The sequence below is a fragment of the Manacus candei genome, unplaced genomic scaffold (assembly GCF_025592945.1).
Source record: "Manacus candei isolate 608988 ecotype Guabito, Panama unplaced genomic scaffold, ASM2559294v1 h1tg000008l, whole genome shotgun sequence".
Classification (NCBI taxonomy): Eukaryota; Metazoa; Chordata; class Aves; order Passeriformes; family Pipridae; genus Manacus; species Manacus candei.
Genome location: NW_026138056.1, coordinates 30,946,940 through 30,972,026, shown reverse-complemented (window position 1 = coordinate 30,972,026; position 25,087 = coordinate 30,946,940). Strand labels below are relative to the sequence as shown.

Below are 25,087 nucleotides of genomic sequence, written 5' to 3'. Positions count from 1 at the left end.
AGCTTTATTGAAGTATATAAACTGGGATTGGAATGTCATACTTGTATTATTTTCCTTGCTCTTCTCCTTCTAGATATGCTAGGATGGATGCCAAGTAACCATTAGTAAACACTTTTCATATCTTTATATTTCAGAAAATGCTGACTCGATGAAAGGTTAGGTGACTAGCCTTCATTTCTCTAGACATAAAGAAATCATATGCCAAAATGAGTACAATATATGGTAGCCATCATTTCTTTGGGATTTTCATTGTCTCAGCTCATGAATTTTATGCCTTCCTATAAATTCTAAGAACAATTTGACATTTTCTGCTAGTATCACAGAGCCAGAGGATCCCTGTGAATACTAATGAATTTCTACTGGAACAAATATATGGTTTACAGTGGTGATGCAGTTCACTGTCAAAATATCTCACTATAGATATACTGCATACTATCAAAAGTTAAAACAGATGGCTTGGAAGTTTCCTGGTAATTTTACATAACCACTAAAATCAACAGATTATATTTCCTGTGAATTATTACCCCTGGATTGACCTTTCACAGGATTCATGAAGCACATTGACCAGGACTGGGACAATACTTAACCCTTTCAGGAGCTAAAGCTGACATCTTGCTCTTGAGACTGGGATTAAATCCCTAAATTCCTGAGACAGTAGGCCAGGCCTTGAACACATCTCCCTTTCAGGCATTGCTTTCAAGGCAGCATACAATTTCGGAGAGAAAAGACATGAAGTTACATGAAATTATGATGCTTCACCTTTCTCCTCTGTGCACTATTCCAGTTAACCAAATATGAATCACAGTGAGATAAACTCCTGTACTTTGGCTTTTTATAAAACATTCCTGTCCAGTAGCTTATGCACTTTAGTCATGCTGGATGAACACAATCGAACAAATCGTGTTTTTGCTTTTGTAAAATGGTCTCACTTGTGACAATGTTTCTCCGGGAAAATTGGATTTAATGTGGGGTTTTGTCATGTTTCGAGTAAAAAAGTCAATAATAAACTCCCAGTCCCTTTTTTACTGTCTTGTCAAAATATGCCACGGGAAACTGTATTAGAGCTTTTGCCACAGATGGTATGATCATGCACTCCGGCACCTCCATCCTTACCAGGTTGCTGGTCTCTCACTGGAACCTGAAAGTGCCCAGAATTGCCAAAGCTTCTCATTAGACTCTGAAGGAAACAGTTCTGAGGAACAAGGCAAGTAGCATGGCAGCAAGACCAGTTGGCTAAACAGGCACTTGCAATAAAAAAAAGGAGAAAGTAGATGTTTCTGGGAGAGGTAAATAAAAACCAGAAATGAAGGAATTTTATTGAAAGGGTCAAAGTACGTTTTTGGACTGAATGACTGTATGATAAGGAGCAAAGTGATGATATCAGTATAAGGAAAAACATTGTCCCTACTAAGTATGGTAAGTGTTAATAATAATTAAGGGTGTCAGGATGAAGAGCAAAGGAAAAGGAGAAAAAGTGATGTAATGGGAACATTCTGTTCAAAAATTAGCTTTTTTTCTATTAATGCATCTCTGTTCTACTACTGGTACAAAAAAGAAAGCAGCATTTTGTGGTAAAGCTGGTATTGTTATTGTCCGCCATGTTCTGGTCAATATTCTCCTTATGGAATTAATGTCTTTCTTTTTCTTTCGATTTTTTTTTCTTATACACAAAGACTTTGTTTGAGATCAAAATAGTTTTAAAGTTTCATCAGATTGGATTGAAATTGTTACCTCATTTTGCACAGTAGACCAAAGAAAAAATCAACATAACTGCTTTTATTGCTTCCATCTAAAAAAAATCCAGGTTTTTTTCTGCCTTTTCTTCTTTGTCTGCCTGTGGTTTTAAATACATCAAACCCAAAATCTAAGATTAGAAAACAAATAAAGCAGCAGTAAGTGCCAATTAACAGAAAATAAAGACCACTAAAGTCAGGCTGTAAAAATTCATGACTGCTTTTCCAGCTGCTACAATGCTAGTATGAGTGGTGATTTTATCTTGCTGTAATTTTATCATTTATATTTAACTTTTCTCTGAAAGTTTTGAACAAAACCTGGCCAAGCAAAAAAAATGAACTCACAGAAAGAAAAAATACCCTAGAACAGCAACCACCTTCTTACCCTCAAAACTAGCCTGTCTTCCAAAAAAGTGGAGGCATGGAACTGTTTCCATAAACTCAGTTTTCATACTCTTTTGAAAACATTATTAGAATTTACTTTTGACTAAGGCCAGGATGGTTTAAGTTTTATCACATTTCACTTTGGGGTCTTCATACATAGCTTGAAATGTAAAGGTTGGGGCATACTTTTATTGTGTACATTTACTAGATAAAAAAACCACATTAAGTTGCATTGTTTGGATTTTGCTAATACAATTTTAAAAATAATATTACTCAGAATAATGGGAATTTAATTTTTTTAAAAAAGATAAAAATAGTAACATTTTTCGCAATTCAAAATACCCCAAAGTAAACCAATAATTTGATGCACTCTATAATTTCAATAATTTGACTAAGACATAGATCTGGTTTTACTTACACTGTTTCAAATATCACTACTGTAAGTCAAGACATAACTAGATCTTTTCAAACTTTGGCAATTGGAACTGCTAGAAGTGCAGCAAGGTCATTTAGCACCAAATTGGATTTTCAAAGTTGGACAAAGGCAAATTGTAATTTTCAAACTAGATATATTGGTTACAAGTGACTATTTATTACTCTAGAATGATAATATGTCCCATTTGTCAGATGTATTGAAGTATATTAGGTAAAACAAAACAAAACTCCGAGAAACAAACAAAAAGCCTAAACAGGGAAAAAAAGCAAACAAACGACAAAAAAACCCCAAAACAAAACAAAAACAACAACAACAAAAAACCCCTTTCCCTAGATTTCTGAATTTCTAAAATTGCATCTGTTTAAAGTATCCTATTAATTTTTCTAATCAATATTCTAATTGGGTCTTTTAATATACATTTTCAGATAAGGAGTTCCAAATCAAAAGAAATCTTTTACTTTTCATAAATATTTGTTTCTTTCCAACTTTAGCTAAATCTGTATTCAACAATTCATGTTGCTTTAAAATGTTGTTTAATTTCTTTTAGCCCAACTGTTTCACTAGTGAAGAAAATTAACTCTGTTACCTCTATACCCCAATTTCATAAAGCTTCAAAATACCAGCCTGTAACATTGCACCAATTTTCAGAGCACCATCGCATTACTCCTTTCATGCATTTTCTTCCACTCTTTGCCAGGAGAACCACCACCTTTATGGACACCGTCCAGAGCAGCTGCTGGAGTCACTATGACCTCACAGGTTTTTGTCATTTATTTATTTGCAGTGCATTTACAAAACAAAACCTTTTGAAATCAGATCTAAATTCACAATCCTGTTACTCATCTTTGAGTAAGAAAAAAGAAATCAATATTCTTACTGTGGAAAAGGGAAAATGCCAATGAATTTACTGACTGTTAAGAATTAGTGTGGTATTTGCTTTTTTTTGACATAGTGATGGGTTGAAATATAAATTCTTACAATTAAAATAAATATGAGACTTGACAAGATGCATCTAGGGGTGGTAAGAGAGCTGGCTGATACTATTGTGAGGCTGCTCTCTATCACCTTGAATGGCTGGAGAGATTAGGAGAGCTCCCTGATGATGGGAAAAAGGCAAATGTGATGCCCATCTTCAAAGACGACAAGAAATGGGCTCTGGGGAATTATAGGCATAATCAACATCACTCCATTCAGTTGGAAACATTAAGGTTTGCATGCAGATGACTAAATCCCAGACTCTGACATCACTAAAAGGTAACAGCATGAACATGGCAAAACACTACAGATTTTTAAAAAACAGGGGCTTGGTGATATGACCTTAACAGAAGTCATGAATAAGGGAGACATTTCCAGGATAAGCTCTTATAAACAGAAAATAAACTTGTAAAGCTAAGAAAACTAGGAAAAACGGGCTAGGAGTAGACAGGGGTGGGTAGACAGGGGTGGAATTTTTTAGGAGGAGATAAGATGGTAAAATGGCAGAACTTGGAAAAGGCTGAAGAGGAAGAAGGTAATATAAGAAAAAGCAAATCAGATCCTCAATTTTTGGGGGGAAGTCCCTGTGTATGATCTGTTGCTGAGTAGCGTGTATGTCAGACATACTTCTGTGATTAGGATGGACTTCAGTGTTGAAGACATACAACACTGACAAGACAGACTGGACAATTACAAGCAAATCTTCCTGGGAGTCATGTCCAGACTCATGAAGGACAAGATGACTAGGACCAGTCAGTACATTTACTGAGGCAAACTATGACCAGACCAGTGAGCTTTCTATGATAGAATAAATAACTTATAGGTGGGGGAAGAGGTGGTTTAAGTGCTCTTCATCTTTAACAATCTCCTATAACATCATTGCTGCCAAGTATGAGTTGCATGGGTGGACTGCAAAGCAGCTGAAAAACCTTCTGGACTATTCACTGCTTTGAGCAGGAAGTTGGACTAGATGTGGTTCCAACAGAGATTATTCTATAATTCAACAAAAGCTATGACTGTATCAAATCAAGGGATAAAGTCTTAAGATATCAATAAAAAGTATTTTTAATTGTCTCTTTACAATTTAAGATGCTGAATTATCACAGTGTACAGCTGAGAGGTAAATCACATCTTGAAATGGCTTCAGATTTTTCCAGCTACAGGGTTTTCTGTCATCTAGTATTCCTTTCTTTTTCTAGTCTTGTTTCACGCTTGCTATTTTCAGTCAAATATTGTGTTTCTCACCTGAAAGACTAGTTAAATAGACACAGATTTAATGAAGTGACTCCAGAAACCTTAAGGTAATAGAAGAACTAGGAAATATTATACAATTCCCATATTTGTTTCAAGATCAGAAAGTTAGTTCCACACTTAAAACTCATTAAGTTCTCTTCCTTTCTTTTCTATGATTGTATGTTGCATTAGGGACAGAATGAAAGAAAGCACAAGAGAATTAAAATTTGACATTTAACTGCAAACAATAGGAGAGGTGGGACAGATGACTACAACTAATTACTGCAGCAGTCAATTGGAAATGCTGTTTTTGATGAGATTCTAACAATACATAGGAATAACTGTGATCATAACAAAAGTGTTTGGATAACATCAAATCAGTGAAGACTTACATTGATGAGAAGACTAGATAAACAAGAAACAGATCTGACAAAAAAAAAATAAAAAAGGTATTAAAAGACTGAGATTGCCACAAAGGAAAGCAGAGTATTTTAAGTCTTTAAGCACATAACCTCATTCCTCAAAAAAAAAAAAAAGTAGGAAAAACAAAAGAGGTCTTACTCATGGTGGCACAGACATGTAAGCAACTTTTAGTTGTGGAATTGACTGTGCTTCTTTCTGGGACAAGCTGCTGTATGTTCTCAGCTTTTAGATACCTGGTTGTTACCATCTAGTGGGAGAAAGCTCAGGACTCACATATCTGAATTTAAATATATGTGAAATTAGAAATTCTGTGCTGAATTTCAACAGGGGAAGTGTCTTCTTAAAGATACATTATCATTTTTTAAAGCAATATAAAGTATTCTGTAAGGTATAGAAGGACTTTACACAATTTAAAATAGTTGTAAAAATATCCAGCTTTTTACTAAAACACAGGCTAACTATTTTTCAGTTGGTCTTTTTAAAATTACAAGTCTTGCCATGAAAAAAGGTCTGATTCAGTTTCCATTAATTTCCTAGAAGGGACTGAAGTCACTTAAAGGGTTGTAACAAACAAGGATATGAACAGTGTTCAGTTCTGACTCATTATAATATCTGGAAAATGACTTTTACTTGAAACTTTCTAAGCTTATGGGGGAGTTCATGAATATGAAAATTTCTTCTGAAAGGAGAAGTAATATAGAAAGAGAGCATCTAATTTGGCAAATTTCTCCTTTTTTGCCTATGAATTTCACTTTGTCCATATGAAATGCTGAAAAATGATTGAATTATTAATAAGTTATAAACAATTAAGTTTTGATTTTTTTCCCAATATATATGATTTACAGAGTTTTGCTGATGAAGTTGTCTACTGTTGAAAGACTTGCAGAATTAAGTGTGAAACCTGTGATAGAACCTTTCTAAAAAAGAAACAAGATTTCCTCCTCTGTAATTTCCTTAGGTGTGAAATGCAAGTAGGTTTCAGACATGAGATCAAATCTGTGATAGCAAATATACCCTCACAAGCAGTTTTTGTCTCAGTTAAGCTAAACAGGAAAAGAATACTTGCATTTTAGCTGAGCTTGCTGCTAAGAAGGGAAAGAAAGTGAGAAAGAGTGATCCTAGAAGTTCATCATGCTAAAGACCTGCCTCCATGAACTTAGACTATGATCTGGTGAAGAATTTCTGATGCTACATCAGTATTCTGGTAAGAGGAATATTTGTTATACTTTCTCCTCCAAACAGCTGAGTGATGTCTCGGGAGGGAAAGCTATTTCATGGGTTTAACTGTTATAGTCCAAATGACAAATAGCAGGGCTAAGATTTGTGCAGATTCTGCAGTAAACTAAAATAGCATTACTCTGTCCTGTCACCCACTCAGTGTTGAATATCTGTTAAAAAAACCCCATGCTTGAAATTGCAGATTAGAAAGATGAATATCGGTATGTTAGATTTAGATGAGAAATCATCTGATCTCTTGCCTTTCCACACAGCCTGTAGCAGATATGAATTTCTCCATATGCCTTTTAGAACAAGGTCAACAAGTGAAATGTTTTAACAAAAGAATGAGAAAACATGGAGATATGGTAGGCACACATATAAAGCTAGGTGACATGACATTATCCATCACTACAAGTGAAATAGTGAAGTATTGTCAAATGATCAAGAAGAAAATATCAGACTTAGTTCAGATGAGATTCTATTTGAAGTGAAAGAAGCCAAATGCATGGAAAATAGCCTATCAAATTGAATCAATCTGGATAAAGCAAAGAAGGGAAGCTGTAGACAACATGAGACCTCCTAGTACAACAAAACCAGAAATTGCAGAGCATCCTAGAGACTGTTCTTCTTTTCTACAGTGCATCCCATATGAGACACTGAGACAAATGTTATGAGAGCATCATTACAGCATTTTTATTACTGCATGATATTATGTCAGTTCAGAATTTAACATTATTTAATAGCTCTACAAATTTTAATGACTTCAGCAGTTACTAATCAAAGCAAGTATATTTAAAAAAAGGTACAGGATTTTGTCTGCTACAAAGGAAAACAAATTTTTGTAACTTCTTATAGACCTGCAACAGAAATAAAATAGCATAAAGTTCAAATCCAGAAGGACCTACTGGATAATGTTTGCTTAAAAAAAAAACCAAAAAACAAACAAACCCCCAAAAACTCAAGATATGCATATAATAAAGGCTTAAGTATTGAGAATTTTGAGATAACATTGTCTAAATGTTTTGAAAGGCACTTACAAAATTACTAAGGATATATCAGACCCACAAACAGGTAAATATTTCTTGCAAGCAGACTTAAAGTGTAGGGTTCAATGAAACCCAAGGATGAAATGATGAAAAAAGTAACATTTCATGCAAATGATGCCCTGAGGCTATATACAGACATGTCAAACAGCAGAAAAGGACATGGAAAGATCCTCTGATAACACTTTGTCCATAATGTTGAGCTGGCTATGCAGAAGACTAAGTGACTCTTTTTATGCATCTGTATAAAGCCTTGAAGGAAAGTTTTTCTTACAATAACATCTGTTAATGGCAAGCAATCAGATCATTATTCTTGACATTATAGTAGAGGAAATACTTAACATTTGCATGAGCTGACATCAGACTGCTCAGAGTATTGAACCATGTACCAAGAAGAACTTTGCAAATTTTTAGTTTAGGTATATATGGGGAATTTAACAGGAGGAGTCCCCAGGTAAACAAAAAGGAGAGAATTGTCCTCACAAATTCACCTCATAACTAAATTATTTTCTTGAAATGTACTTGCTACTTTTCTGAATATGAAAAAATAGATTTAAATTGTAATTTCACTTTTCGTAATAAGTTGGAGAGACCAAGTCCAGCGAGAAGAAAAATAGAAACTTTTGTAAAGTACGGGGAGTAAAACTCACCCATTTTTATATTCTAGGTATTCTCAATTTAACAAAATTACTCATTCCATTAAAACATGGATTTTTCTTTACATGATGAAAGATTCGGCTTGCTTTTTTGGGACAGGCACATCAATTTTATGCAATGGTCCCCAGCCCTGAACTGCTGAGGGATGATTGTTAAAATTCACCCTTTGTTTCTTCCTCTATATGAGTTACTTTATGTGCATGGATAGTACATGAAATGGTTCACATCAATGTGACTATAGGATGAGAAAATATTGATTACAAAAATGCACAACAAACAGGACTTTATTAATCTTTTTGTGTTCAAGAGCATAAGACAACTGGGTTATAATGCAGCTTTGGCTGCAGAATTCTGCTGATGCAACGATAGGAGATATATAAGTATTGGGAGACATCAGAATGTGTAATGGGAATGGACATATGGAAATTATCCACTATCAGAAGATCCTATAACAATGACTAGTAGTTGTATCCAAGGTCTTCTACAGTGAGACTTGACACTACTGTGTGCTGTTGCACAGGTTTCACCAAGACGACAGGGTCATGGGTAGGCAGCAAAAGGGCAGAGACCTATGAGATAGATTTAGACAGGATCCCTGTTTCTGCATGGAATAGGCTGAAGCAGGATTACACTGGTTCCGAAATATAGAAACAGATTGAAATAGCATGAAAGAGTCAGTTCTAGTGGGGAAAATTTAGCACCTCTGAACTAAGATGTGGAAAGTTAATTAATAATTTTTCAGAAGTTCTGTAATAGTCTGTTTGTGCCTGAGGGCTCGATGATGAAGGCGTTGACTAAGATGTAATTTAGTGGTAAAGACTTAATAAAGACAGCACAAATCTAGCCTTAGTTTCGCTCTAGGTTCCTGTGACATCTAAGGCATTACATTCATTATGGCTACATATGCACAATCCCTGTGTGTTTTATTTGGTTTTTTGTTTGCTTTTGGAAGAGGACCACCTAGTCTTTTTTCTTTATCATTACTTTATGTTTTGTTCAACATTAAAAAATACTGGATCAAACAAACTTTCTCAAAACCTGGTCTGGATGTTGACAACCACTTTACAAAGAAAATTGATATCACCTGATGAAGTATTCAACAAATAATTATATAAGTTCAGCAAAAGCAAAAGTCATTCCCACAATATACCAACATTCATGATATCTCACAGGTTTTATAAGTTTATGGATAAATTTTTTCTGTTGATTCAATTATTTCCTTACTAAAGTTTTTTCATTTAAACTTACATGATGATGACAGCTCCTTATATAGCATTTCATTGTGTGATTTTGCTTTTGCTTAAACTCTATTTAGAAAAAAACAGAGGATTATTATGCCAGAAGAATACAATATTCTTTGTAGTAAAACAGTCAAGCATTGAAACCCATATGTTATATAGTTATTATGACTAATCAGAACTTAAATACCTTGCTTTCTAAGTCTCAGTTGGATAGAAAATTACCTGCATATTACTGAGTTACAGTTCTCAGATTATTTACTCCATAGTGCAATGCTGCTAAGTACAGTATATTAGAATGTGTGCCTGCTGAATTAGAATGGAATTTTCTACGAAGTGCATTGCTCTTTCTGGTCCAGTGGTGTGCAAATGCAATATCCAATCTTTCAACATGATATGACTTGAAATACAGTTTGAATATATGCTTAATTATTATATGTGTAATATATGCTATTTTTAATATTTCATTACAATATAAATTAAAATACAAAAACATTCCGATTTTTAATTATACTACTATAATTTCTGGTGTTTCTCTAAGACAGCTGTTGTCCTTGCCTAGAATGTTTTGACCCACACTAAAACCCAAGTCTTTACAGACTTACCAGAAGCAAGAATCCTTTCCAGTTGCTCCTTCACTATACACTTTAAAACAAGATAGCATTGGTATCCTGATATTGCCTGCCATTATGCTACTAGGAGTAGGTGGATAAGAGTAACAAGATTGCTTTAATAAGTCATGAGTTATTTTTGTTTGAAAGAATGATGGTTATACTTGCATGCTACTAACTGAAAGTTGATGACAAAGTGGAAACTGAATAACCACTAATTCAGTTTTGAATTTCCTATCTTAGCATAGTATTCGTTTAAGTAAAGCTTAGTCACCAAGAAAATTTGGATAAATCTGTCATTTTTTAAGCTCAAGTAAATTTTTCAGAAGTTCACTAAAGCAGCATAAGTATATAAAAATTCATGTAACAATGTTTTCTGAATTTCAGATTGAGATAAAAAAAATTCAGTCTGGATAGTTCTAGTTCTGCAAATACATAGTTAAGTCTTTCATTGTTGTTAGACATTACAAATATAAAATAGAAAAGTTATTTTTTGAGTAGATGAAAGGGAAACAAAAGGTAAAACAGTCCTATTGTCACATCAATTCAATTTCTAGCAAAGGTATATGTTGAATTTCTCTACAGTCTCTCTTTATTACCTGATCTTCTCCTTGGATCTTTTCTACTGGGTAGTTATAATTTAGAAAGCCCCTGCAGGGCTCTTGTGCTTCTGAAAAGGATGTGCAACAGAGTATGTCACCCAAAATAATTATCTGCAACTACCATCTTACCTTAGGCTACATGTCAATACGCACTCACTTGGTACTCAGAGACTGCATCTAATTTAGACCTGAAGGCAGACACACGTGAATAATACTTACAGCAACAAAACAGGATTGAAGCTACAGTGGAACTAATTTATTAGTTAAAAAGGGCGTCAACTGAAGAATTACAGCATCTTTCACAATCTTGGTACTGTAATCTTTTTCATTTTCCTCAGGATCCAAGAATGAAATTCTGTGGTATCTTAAAGAAAGTAACAGAAGAGAACAAAAGTACAAGCCTTGCACCATTTAACTTGCTTTCTTAAGGTATGTGTGAGATGGCCAGGGTCTTATTCAGGCACAAATCAAAAGATGTTCTGAGGATAAAGGAATTATACTAGTAGAAAAATATGCATGGAAGAGGACAAAAATTAGGTCATATAATTATATAATAATGGCTATGAACTATAAACCAAGTAGATCAAAGGGACATTATGATGTAGAAGTTCCTATGATAGCTGTACCAGAATTTTAGATAGAAGCTGTTACATATATCTTTATTTTAATATCCTTATTGATGGTTTGGATAACAGGTTTGACTGCACCCTCAGCAAGTTTGCAGACAACACCAAGTTGGGTGGCAGTGTTGATCTGCTTGAGGGCAGGTAGGTTCTGCAGAGGGATCTGGACAGGTTAGTTTCATGGGCTGAGGCCAATTATATGAGGTTCAACAAGGCAAAGTGCAGGTCCTGCCCTTGAGTCACAACAACGCCATGAAGTGCTACAGGTTGGGGACAGAGCAACTGGAAAACTGCCCAACAGAAAAGGATCTGGGGGTGCTGGCCAACAGCTCAGTAAACATGAGCAAGCTGTGTGCCCAGCTGGCCAAGAAGGCCAATGGCTTCTTGGCCTGGATCACAAATAGCATGGCCAGCAGGACTGGGCCAGTGATTATCCTGTTCCACTTGGAAGTGATGAGGCTGCACCTCAAATCCTGTGTTCAGTTTTGGGCCCCTCACTACAAGAAGGACACTGAGGTGCTGGAGCTTGTCCAGAGAAGGGCAGCAAAGCTGGTGGAGGGGCTGGAGCACAAGTCCTATGAGGAGCAGCTGAGGGAGCTGGGGATGTTTAGCCTGAAGACAAGGAGGCTCAGGGGAGATCTTATCACTCTCTACAGCTATCTGAAAGGGGGTTGTAGCCAGGTGGGGATTGGTCTCTTCTTCCAAGTGACAGGTCAAGAGGAGATGGCTTCAAGTTGCACAAGGGGAGATATTAGAAAAAAATTTCTCACTAAATGGATAGTCAGACATTGGAACAGGCTGTCTAGGGAAGTGGTGGAATACCCATCCCTGGAAGTGTTCAAAAGGTGTGTGGATGTGGCACTTGAGGACGTTGTTCAGTGGTGAACATGGCAATGCTGGGTTAACAGTTGGACTTAGTGATCTTTGAAGTCTCTTCCAACCTTAATGATTGCATGATTCTATAATTCTATATATTTGCCAAATGCATAAGGTAAACAGGAACATACAACACAAAGTTGCAGAACACTAAATGCATTTTATGTGGTATTTGACGCTACAGAATTCATGTGTGTTGGAATGCATAAAAAGTTAAATAGCTTTGTGAAAAACAAGAGAAAACATTAGGTGAAGAACTGTATTCTCTATCATGTACCCAAAAGTTTCATTCTTGCTGCACCTTTCTTCCCAGGCCATAGCTGCAACGAGGGACTTGCACCATTTACTTTGGAGCAAGCAGGTGTATAATCCTCCTCTCACCTGAGAAAGGTGAAATTACCCTTGGTAAAGTTCATAGACAGACCCAGTATTTCCTCAGAATAATTACTATTCACCCTGTCTCTTTGTCCCATGTGTGATGGAGATGAATATTTGCAAATATTTTGTAACTCATAGATGGGTTTACATGGATGAAAAACTTGAGGAGAGTTGATTATGTGAGTGAGTTCCCACAACTAAGAACATAGCTTGCAGTTCTATCCTAGACCAGCTTCAACATTTTCTTGGCTCCAGCCTGAAGCCATTCACAAAATAATCATTGTGAAGCAGACTCCTGTGCACAATACTGACCTGTTTCTGCCCTGCTGGCAGGAAAACACACTATTCCCATGAAGGCATAATATCACTTCAAGAAACTACACTGAACTTCACAATAGTATCAATAAATTTCTTAAGTATATTTTTTGTGTTCCTTTATGATCTCTACCCCACAGCTTTTTAGTGTCTTGTACTTCATGGAACAGAAAGCTTGGAAATAATCACACAGCTCATGAAATCCACTTCGGCGAAGCTGCAGCCTCCACAGCACAGCCATTACATATCACTGACCACCAAACACATCAGTAGGAGTTTTAGAGTTGATGGAGGAGACCAACAGGCCAATTATATTGACCCACAGGAAGCTGGTAAGACTGACGGCAATAGCAATGCTTTAAATTTGTACTTCAGAGGAATTTGTTAAAAAAATGCCTTGTTATATACAGAAGAAACATTTACACAGGATGCTCAGTGAATTGTGTAGCAACTTATACAGCTATAGAAATTTACAGGTTGAATTCTTAATTTCAGTTACAAACAGTTTCTGACTTGTGGGTAAAGCCACATAATTTTGAATGGTAGGAGTCCATAGAAGGCAGGAGCTAATGTAAACAATTGAAGAACTAATGTACATTATTAATGCAGCCTAAGCAAAGTTATTCTTTCTTTTGTGAGCTACTGAGTACTAGAGTGTACAGTAGTATCAGGCATACGCTGTGGGAATAACTTTTTCAAATATTCCTTTGCTCAAGTATCTTTACAAAACTGACAACCATCCAGCCCTCATTATATTACTAGGATGTTCTAACTCCATTTAAAAGAATATTCAACTAATATTCAGCTTAATCGAGTTTATTTGTACATCTGTAAGAGGCTTTTTCTTGTCCCCTATCCATAACTTCACTATTGATAAAAAATCATTAGTTTTGTTTATTTCAAAATGTAAAGCTCTCGGGACAGAGAAAAAAGTAAATTTTCATCATAAAATTTCACAATAATGAACAATTTTCACATAAGTTATTCTTCTGGGTCACAATCCCAAGTAAATTTTCTCAGTTGACTCATTAATATGAGGTGACTATTAATGTTTACTGCCAATTGAACGAACTCATCAAAAAAGTTTGTCTAATGAGAAGTATCATTTTTACAAATTCATTCTTTTTATCAAACAATAGCAATGACAACCGTATTTCATATATAGAAAGAGTAAATTAGGTTTGGAACAGCTAAAAGAAAATCTCACCTTGTTTATTATTTATATTCCTAGATACATGAGGAACTTGGGCATGAAATATGCCATCAAAAGACTTTTCAGAAAAATAAAAGTATTTCAAGATTATACAGTTGAAACTTAGCACTGAGCAAAATTTCTGTTATTATTAAAAGATTCAAACACTTCAACTGGTCGTTGGTCACTTAATTTCCTTTGCAACAACTTCACTTGCCTGCTACAGAAAGCACAAAACTACACTGAATAGTGCAAGGACATCTCCTTGAACAAAACACTTGGCATATTATAGGTGCCACAAGAAATGCTAAAAGAGACTAGCAACAATAATCATAGTAATAACAGATCTATTGCCTTAGGAAAACACAGTTTAAAAAATCTGTTCAGACCAGTGTGCAAGAAGCTGTAAATAATGCACTGATGGCATTACATGGCCTATTGCTTGGAGAGCATCACTCCAGGAAATGTCTTCTAATAATGTCATCCCACAGACTGATTCTGCTGCCCTGCTTTTATCACTTGAGTTCTTTTACTTTACTTGTCTGTATGACTTTTACTAAAGTTGTAATCTCCCTTTGAATATAATTGAAATTATTCAATCTGTTTTTCCTTTGAACCCAAAAGATAGAAGTTATAAAACTTAAAATTATTGAACAACTATGACAAAAGAACAACCCATCTAACACAAATGTTTCAATTTCTACAATCAATCAGAAAAATAGACTTCAACAGCCTGCAACATTGAAAATGAATATGCCAGATCTCTGGCTCCTACAAAACATCTGGTGGTACTGTCCATTACTACTATATATATGACAGATGGGGTCAGTACTGTACTCCAGATTTTATCATTAACAGCCTCCATATATAATTGCAGCTTTCAGAGGTAAGAAAAAGTTTCTTTGCAAAAAGAAACAATCAGATCTTACTTAAGCATTCATGACAAAGCAATAGAAAACAAAAATATGACCTTTTTTGTTTAATTTGGAGTTCAGGTGAACAATGTCCCCAGTATTATATGGGAACAGTTGCAACCTAAGTTTTTAATAATAGACTTCTCTAAATGAATAACAGTATTACAGTTTGATTCGGTACAATGTCAAGGACAAACAAAACCTACTCTTTTTCTTCTGTATAACATTTGACACATAACTGTGTTGGGTATTTTTTTAGATTCATTACATGAAAGATAACCACATCTATTAGATGAGCCTTACATTACATTTTACTAACTAATAATTACATTACATTTACTAACTAAAGTCCAAGAAAAAATACTTATGTTTTCCTCACATGAGTAATCACGTTCACTACACTGGGATTACAAAGAGAAGTATAAAGCCATCAGAAGTGATCTATGTAATAAAGCAGCAGTTTATAGCACTAAACATTTTGTAATATCTAGGTAACACCCCATACATTAAAAATTCTGTCAGATTGAACATCTTGGAAATACACTTAGATGGAACAACAGCAAAACAAACTTACTAGTCATGAAGGCACCAGCAGCAGGTGATATTTCAAATAGAAAGGAAGGAGAAAACAGTATTTTATGATATGAGCAAGTCCTTACCTAGTGGCTGCCCTGCGATGATCCTGGCATTCTCTCCTGCCACTGCAGCCCTCGCATGCCTCTCACTCATGTACTGTACAAATGCATAACCTTTGTGAACTGAGCAGCCCACTATTTTCCCATACTTCGCAAAGATTGCTTCGATGTCACCTTTTTTGACAATGGCTGTGTTCAGATTGCCGATGAAGACTCTGGAGTTGATGGACTTTGGGTCGTTCTTATTGGTGACGTTGCTGGTCTGTGTTTTGCCGGTCATGGTTGGATCACTTGGCTTTAAACCTTAAACAAATAACAAAGAAAATTATGTTTCAAAGCATGAAGTGACTCTGACTTTGCATGATTGTTCCAGCAATAATTCACTTTTATTTTTTGCTTTGGGTGAATCTAGACTAAAAAACCTCAAACTTTCAAAAACATTATCATTAAAACCAAGACAGCACATTGTAAATACTGCTTATAACTCAAATTAAAATTTCTTATTTTTATATATATGAAATATACCAATACATCTCTTAATACAATGCTGTGATAGCGGAGTTTTACTGTAATCTTATGTGGATTTCTGCTTAGAAATTCAATATTGACTTTTTAAGTACCTAGCCATCTGGAAACTGCAAAGCAAGAGAATGAATCATTATCTTCTGTCAAAGAAATGAACATTCAAGGCCATGTAGAGAGCAAACTCTTACAATGAAAGACAACACTGCTTTTGTTTGGTGTCAGTTAGAGCACATTTCTCACCAGTTAAATATCTCAGTGAGGTGTGCAGTGCAGGTAATATACAGTTCTTTACTGCAATCAATATGCTTCTATCAGAACAATTTTCCCTGTAAATCCAGTACAAAAGCAAAAAAGAGAAAAGACAGTGAATTATGTTCTGAGAATTAAAAAGTATGAAAACAAACCACTTTAACTGTAGGAACACAGGTTTTCTTGCTGCTTTGCTCTTTCCTCTGATGTCAAAAGTCTAAATGCATCCTGTCATTTTTGATAGAAATAACAACATTATTTTTTGAAAGATTTGGTAAAACGAAAAAATATTTGATGTTCATCTAGCCTCACACCTTGAAGAACATGTGATTTTCTTAATATTCCACCTGCCAGCTGGTGCCTCCATTTGCATCAATTTACTTAGATGGAAATAAAATAGAAAGAAATGTCTGTGCTGGGTTTTCTTCAGCTTTAGTAGACCACAGGAATTTAAAAAATACATATAGCTTTAAATAGAGAAAATTTATTTTGTAAGAAGGAGGTCATTTATACAGCAGCCAAATATAGGCCATGTCTTATAGCCAAGAAATATGTTACTATTTTTTAACCTGTTCATACTTTTGATCATGTCACAGTAACAGCTCGGGCAAGAAGAGAATTCAGTCAGATACTTCTCCCAGTTAAAGTTCAGTTCATTCCTCAGGATGAAAAGGTATAATGACCTCTCTTCTGGACACCTAAAGCTTGAGTCTAACTAGCAGAAATTGCATATTTTAAATCAGTAGCTACCATATATGAAGCTAGAAAAAGAAACCATTGTTACAGAGCTCTGCACAATTCCTGGTGAACAAAACAGTCACAGCCACAGTCATCAGCACTTTGACTACCTCCATCCCAGAGGATCCAAACCCCACCTTCCAGGTAAGAATACACAATGGAGATGTGTGGGCAGTCCTCCTGAGTCCTACCAAACAGTCAACTCTATTAAACAAATGTGTGCTATCACTTGCTTAACAACTTAGTGTAGCAACTTACTTTATATTGCAACATTTAGAAAAAACATTGAAGAAAATAAGAAAAAAAAATTTCTTGTAAGTTTATTGATTTTTAAACACATTCTGGAAACACAAGATACTTTATACATGCACAGATTTCATCATGGAGACCCAGGAAAACTGCCTAGACCACAAACCTCTGTCTATCATAAGACAGACTCAATACCATATATTTCTAGATTGCTGTGCAGAATGTGCATATTTGAAGTCATGTCTATATGTAGTTAACCTGAATATTGTGAACATTCATAGCAGTAGGCTTGGTACTACAATAGTTTGAAGACAAACCATTTGAAAAACATAAATATAATGCACATTAACCTCTATAGTGGCATAAAGTGGACTGCTGATGTTTTCTAAGACCTAAAAAGTTTAAACCCATCTTAGATATACCTATATTTACACAGGAGTCAAAGTGACAATAACACAGCCACGTTATTTTAAAGAGCCCTAATTACACAAACTGAGGAGGTAACATGGCAGAGTATTTAGGCATAAAAATAAAAGTTGATGCAGTCAGGTTGCTGGTAAACAAGGAACCACTGGTATCCCCTGTGCTGCCGGGTTCAGTGTGCAAGTACCACTCTATTGGGAAAATCTGATATGGACACTATTGTGGTAATTTTTGTCAAGATCCAGAAAAAACCCCAAACTGTATTTGTCCTCATATAATTCTTAGTTTCTTATTAGTATCATCTGCGTACATTTATTGACTGTGTAGCTAAACTCATTTTACTTAACTCATAGGGGTAGTTTATCACAAGTAAGATCACTGGTCTAGAAAGCAGTAGCCTTGACTGGTAGACCTGTCTTATCCACTAACCTGCTGTATCACTCTTTTTAGTGCTTCCATTTCCACCTTTTAATCTTCAGACTTGCACTTTTTTTGGCTAAGGGCTGTCTCTCCATGTATTTTTATATAGCTTCTAGCGTTAGCACACAACTGACAGACTAATAATAAAAATGACAAGGAGAAAAAAAACTACAGAAAATCTTCTGCCAAAAGTCAGGATTTGCATGAAAATAATAGACAACAAAACTCCTCATTTATTACAGCACAATTGTTTTCTAAACACCAGAGTACCACACTCTGTATTTCCTCTATTGTTTAGCCATTTAACATGGGATTTAGTGAACTATTCCTTTTTTATTTCATAAAAATCCTCATTTTATTTTTGCACAGTTTTTGTCTGCACTAATTTAAATAGACATTGAATATTTCTCTCTTGTAGTTGTTCTTTGCAATGCAAATTTACAATATTTTTACAACACAAAGAAAAGTAGTTGTCTGGTGGGTTCTCATATTCAAATGAGCAGTCAGGAAAACGTGCTGTGGAAATTCAAAGGGTAAGAATAATAGTAACATGAAGGATTGAAATTTGATTGCCTTGCTGATCAATATTTTTTTGTGAATATTTCATAAAAATTAAAGATCCATGGGAACTTCATCACAATGCAAAAGAACGTGGTTTTACACCTCACTTACAATATGCATCTGTGAATACTGAATTATATCTATCTTGTCTGACCTATCAGTAAAGTCACAAACATTGTAACTCATACAACTGCAAAAATAAATGAAAAAGTGAGAAAAACCTATCTGAAGTAATCTCATTCTTTGCATCCTTTAATAAGGTATCTTTTAAGAAATGGTTTACAAATAACAGCTACCTATCATTGCATTTAAACATATTTATTTATTCAATACATTTCATTATATACTATAATTATAATATAACACATATACGTTATATATTATATATATTATGTTATATATTGCAGATACTGCATTGTTTTATGCAGTAGCTGTTTCAATTATTCTATTAAGAAGTAAATAGTTTAAGTCTTGGAATAATTAAAATACAAGTTATAAATTGGAACATTTCTATTACTACATAGATCTCTGATTTGAGGAGTAAAGTTTGCCAATCTTTCTTAGATATTAAAATTTATAACAAGTTAAATAGAAAGGAAAAAGCAAATGACTAAAATGAGATTCTTATTGTCCAGGACACAAGTGAGAAGTTTAAACCGGTCAATTTATAGTGCTGAAGAGGGGGGTAGAATTTAATCCTCGGTTTCCTTCAGTTTTCCAGCATTTCTTGGCAAAGTCTGGCTAAGCACCAGCATGACAAAGCGTTGCTTTGTGGCTGTACAATTCAACTTCTTTCCATAAGAGGAATATATGAATCCACATCTTCCGTTTCAGAGATGTTCCTCCTCAGGCACTGTGCCTACCCCAGAACAGTGAAGATGACAATTCCTTCTACAGTTGTGCCCCAGTGCAGAGACAGCACAGGACTTAAAGAAAAGAGAAAGGGCACAAGTCAGATTCTACATCCCAGTAACTCTCAGGCATTTTTTTAGGGATTAGGGTCAAGAAGCAACCATAATAATTCTCTCTGACTTCTGATCCCAGTGCTGCTTTATGTGTTTTACCAACTATTCTTCACAGAGTAAAATGCAAAATTTGTCTTTGAAGAGACAGAAAATTGGTCAAACTGCAAAAAAATTTGGGATATATGAAGACTTGGGGATCTAAGTTATTTAAAGGGATTTTCAGCCTCTCCCCAGGTGTACAACCATTTCTTATCTCGAAATGTCGATTAGAACTACTCAGTCACGTAAAATTTCTACCAAATTCTGAAAATTTGTCTCTGAAATTATCCTTACGTATTTTCCTATACTGAACAAACCAGTGAGGCTAACCTGCAAAAATTCTGTTAGAATCAGAAAATATCAGATAAACCTCTTTAGAAGAGGTTAGGAAATATTTCCATTGAAGGCTTGGGGAATTTTTTTTCTGATTTTTTTTTTGTTTTGTTTTTTTTTGTTAAAAACAAATTGTCTTCAAAAAGTTTAGTAATACTTTCTGGAAGTTCTATATATTTATGTGCTTTTATCTTGGAGGTGTTTTCTTTTGTCAATAAACTATTTGCTACTTTTGAGCAAATAGAAAAAGTGTACATAATTGAATGAACTATGTATTACTTGCAGTGACTTTAGGAAAAATTAGGGTCTGCTGAGGAAAAACTGAAAATGTTTAAGCAAAACACAAATTCTTTCTGAAAATTGAAAAGAACTGTGTTATTCATACGGAATTTTAATATCAAATTTCTATGTACTTAGTCTATTTACAAAAAAAATCCCAGGAAAAAATTAAAACCACTCATTTCCCCTTCCCCCCTAAAAATAAAATTCATTTTGAGATCATGTATAGAGCTAAGCCAGAAAGTTATCAACACTTTGTATTAGATTTGTGTGGTAGTAAGACTAATTCTTTCTGGAGAAAGATTTTTAAATATAAAAAGTCTCATCATTGGCAACTTTCTCTAAGCAACAGTAAATTCCAAATCTCAATTTTTGCTATTTACAATAAGACATTTGCGCATTGAGGTGCATAGTACACATTTGATAATTGCAAATTCTTCGAAGAAAGAAAAAGACCTTAACAGACACGTGGTCGAACAGTGATGTTTGTTTCCACAATGAAATCCACAGTAAAAAGTACACACTGTAAGAAAATATTTGCTAGGATATTTGGGGGTCAAGCTGAACATGGGCATTCTGGTAAATATCAAACGACACAGTATTGGTCCTTGGACAGACAAAATTCAGCACTATAACATCTGGTCAGTCTCTGGCCCAAAACTTGTGAGGTTTTGCTCTTTTCAGCATTTCCAAGTAATTTGTCTCTGCCCTTCTGTTATCTAGCCTCAGTTAGTAGTTGAACTTTTGTCAATATCAAGATTCAATTGTTGCTTTAATAGTTGGGCTTTTCTGTGACATATTGTCTTCAAGATTTAAGAATCAATGATTATCAAAATGTTTATTGAGAAAAAAAAGAATAAGGCTGTAATGTATTTTCTTTCTTTTTGAGTTACCTTTTAGCAAGAGTGACAACATAAATGTTTTTGAAGGGTTGTAGACAAACTTAAGATGTTTAAACATTGGAAGTGGCCTTCTGAGCATAAAATGTCCTACAACATAGAGTTATCTTACATTGGTACTAATATTTTATGGGGAAAAGTCAATGCTCATGTTAATTCCTTTAATAGGCAGTCATTAAAAAGTATTTTATCTCAGTTAAATTAGTACTTGACAAAACCCCTACAAAATTTTATATATCTATTGGAAGTATGACTATTGGAAATTTCACAGTGGTAGGGAGGAATGGAAGGAGGGAAAAGAGAGAATGGAAAGTTGTCAGGCAAAATATATTTTGCCTTGGAAAAATCCTTTCTTTATGTTTTATGTTCATTTTTAATGAATTATTATATCTAGGTCACAAAAATAAAGAAAAAAATTATTCATAAGATGGTTAGTTAAATCCACATCAAAATATTCTGAGTCCTTCCAGTCCTCATTAAAGTCAAAGAATATGCTTCCTTTTTTTTTTTTTATGGTTTAGTTTTTAGCTTCCTTTCAATTACTTTTAAGAAGGGGTTGAACATAATGTCTATAACAAGGGCAACGCTCCCTTCAAGCTGGCATTTCTGGAGTCACATAAATGACAGTATGTATCAATACTTGCTATGCCACATCTTGTAGAAAACTAAGGACTGAAAGATAAAATTACGTAGCAGATCTCACTTCATGTTCTGTTGTGACTGTTCTCAAAGAGAAAAATACTCTTTCTTTGTGGAGGGTGAATAAAACATATCTACTTGTTAAAAAGAAATAAAATAATTATAAATTAATTATAACATGCAGAAAAAATAATAAATTACTTTTAAGAATGCATTATTTTGCATTAGTTGTTTAAACATTGGAAAGAGTAAGGGGGAGGTGTGCCCTCTGTCCTCAGGAGCAGCACCACCTCCAAGGAGGGGGAGGAAAGAAGAAAAGTTCTGATGTCTGTACAGGTGGACAGAAGTTGCAGCTGCTTACTGCCCTGGGTGCCTCATGGGACCTTCTCCCACACAAATGGTCAGAAGAAAATGAAACCTGTGAGCACAGAATAATAGGGATTTTTCTTTCCATTCACATGCTCTTTGTTCTCAGGATAAAGAAAATAACCCTACATAATCACGTAAAGAAATACATTTCCCTAATATAAGATTTGATGATCACTCAGATATGGGTCCCTTTCCCCCATCATATTTAAACCCCTTAAATACAAGGTTTTCTCTATTTATAAGTTATGAAATAAAGATATAACTCTGTTGGTTAGAATAAGAAAGTAATTGTGATAGCACATACCAGTATAGTTGTGTAAATAATATGGTGAATTTAGGAGAAAAATATTAAAATCAAATGCTAAAAGAAAAAAGTAAGACTTATTTGGATACTAAGTGAAGAGGAGTTTGAATTTGAGTAATACATTGCCTAAATGTCTAATTCCATAAAAAGATACATCCTTCAAGGGAATACTTTAGAGACCTGGATACTGAGGTTGCTTAGCAGACTCCAGAACAGGACCTTTGGTATTATCCCGCAGGTAATACTTCACCTTTTAAAATATATCTAGGAAAGACAGCACGATCAAGACATTTTTGGTACTAATTCAAGGCAGACAAATAATGGGTTAACTTTGGTACTTTTCTTTATCATGTCTTTGTTGCAATCTGTGTGCTGGATATGTTTATCCAGGAAATGATAATGGAAACTCTTCATCTAGGGATGTGTTTCTTTTATGTGCTGTCAATTAGGCTCTTTGAGAAAGAACTGAACAAGTTTGGGTTTTTTTGTTTGTGTTTTTTTTAAGCAAAAGTTAAACAAAAGTAGGTGACTTTCCCCTTCATTTCCACTATTTTTACTAGATCTATTTGTAGCCATCTATCTCATCTCCTCTGAGTCATCATTTATCATTTATACGGCAAGCTATTTTAATCTTCTCTCATCATTCATTCCTGCTGGTTTTTTAATAATTTTTAATGTATTTCTGACTTTCTATGATTTCTGTGACCTAAATCTGTTTTCAATCTTCGGTTTTAGGTGTAGTGACAGCAAAAGCTGCAGGACTGCTGTCTTTCTCTTCACTTTGTGATTTGATGGATTGCTTAAAAAAAATCTCAGCTATATTTGCTGTCATATGACATTTCCAGCTAATCTCATGTTCACTGGGATTTCTTGGTCTCATTTGGCCGTGTTGCTCCCTCTGTGTTTTTTCTTTCTCTTCAGTGTCATATCACTGTGAGGATTAAAGGAACCTTGGCAAGTAAGACAGTCTCCTACTATCGTTTCTATATTTCTAACCTTCCTAATACACTTCATCAGTTTTCTCTGTTCTCAAGGGAATTTACAGTCCACAAGTACAACACTTTCTGAAATTGCAATTTTGAATTGTTTTAGTGCATTAGAATTTAAAGTCATTATTTAAAACCGGGTCTAATAAGGATACCAATGGCATGGTTAGATGATTCCCCTACAATACAGATCTTATCTCAATCCTTCACTGTTATGTACTAAGGTTTTGTTTTTGGGACACATGACATTAAACATGGAAAGGTTGATATGATTTAATTTTTCGAATTATTCTTAAGGGAAGAAAATTATTTTGGTAAATTGTACATGAATTTTGAGAGTTACATTTAATATTTATTGCTTATGTAATCGCTATAATCAACTCATTGACAGACTATTTTAACTAATTTTATTACATCTAAGTTTCTGAGAAAACTTTTGGTAGCATTACTTTGACTAGAATTTTGCTCCTTGTGTTTCCTTTATTATTTTATAAGAGTTTGAAATTGGATTTGAGGAATGTCATGGTCTAGGCTGTTGAATACCAGACAAGAAGTCAAGAGCTTCTGAATTGTAATCCTAGCTCTGGTACAGACTTGATAAGAGACCTTATGCAAGTCACTTAATATCTCCACCTTGTCCTCTTTCTTCAGAAACTGGCAATAATACTGGTGATATTCCAGCTCACTGGGTTGTTGCATGAATGGAATTAGAAAATGCAAAACACCACAAAAATGCTGCAGCACTAGGAAGTTTAATTGAAAATATACCATTTAATTGAAAATATAAGAAGCTGTTTAGAGGATTAGTGATATCTTGGTTTCTCTGCCTAATCTCTATATTTCTTATATTTCTAAGTATTTTCTGTTAATGGGTATTTTTATACTTTATCTCTTATATTAGTTGATCAAAATAATTATTTGATCTTTAATAGTGGTGAGAGGTATTTAAGAATACTTGAATTTCATAATCAAACTGGAATCACATTTTCTATTGTATTCACTTCCTCTCACAAGTATGTCTTGGGGATTTATGCCAGATAACCATACTGTGCATCTGACTTACAGGAAGAAAAGCTACTACTGACAACAAAGTAATTCTGATACCTGACTCTAGCTTTGCCAGTAACTTTCCCAAAGTTATGCAGTAAATCATGACATACTGTGCTTTTGGTTTTGCCATCTCTTTCTTTTACCCCATTTATTCAACCTGGCCAAATTTTTCAGCCTTGGTTTTACTCATTAGCATGTAGAGTACCCTCTGAGTCAGGAATACAAGGTAATATGCTACCCTTCACCACAAAACAGCTGAATGATTTTTTAGTCTATCTACAAAGTCTTTTCTGTCTTTTCACACACTGAATCTCATGTATCTGTCAAAGTTTAAGATTACGAAGCTAGTCAAGAAAGAAGATATACCTCCGAGGATATGCAACAAGATAACTGATATTTCTTTCCTTGATAAACCTTAGAGTTCATTGCACCCACAATGTGAAAATAGGATTTTCTGCATGGGATTATGGGTATTTCCACCATCTATACATGCAGTATGCAGGCATCTGATGAAGAAAAACTTAGAGAAAACATGAATATGGATCTAATGATGATAGTCTTAAATCTTGTATT

The 25,087-nt window shown here is 34.6% G+C and overlaps 2 protein-coding genes across 6 annotated transcripts in view; both read right to left on the bottom strand.

Moving 5' to 3' along the window:
- The window catches only part of LOC127462039 (uncharacterized), a 542,224-nt gene that overhangs the window by 240,794 nt on the left and 276,343 nt on the right, over nucleotides 1–25,087 (bottom strand). The window lies entirely within an intron of this gene.
- Nucleotides 1–25,087, bottom strand: part of RALYL (RALY RNA binding protein like) — a 374,398-nt gene that overhangs the window by 168,315 nt on the left and 180,996 nt on the right. For 4 of the 5 annotated variants that reach the window (XM_051770390.1, XM_051770410.1, XM_051770401.1 and 1 more), the window contains one exon: nucleotides 15,511–15,789. The exons of the other annotated variant lie outside the window; for it this stretch is intronic. In XM_051770390.1, the coding sequence (XP_051626350.1) occupies nucleotides 15,511–15,766 (256 nt within the window). In that variant the 5' untranslated portion in view covers nucleotides 15,767–15,789. The remainder of the gene's footprint in view (nucleotides 1–15,510; nucleotides 15,790–25,087) is intronic. 5 annotated transcript variants of the gene reach the window in all.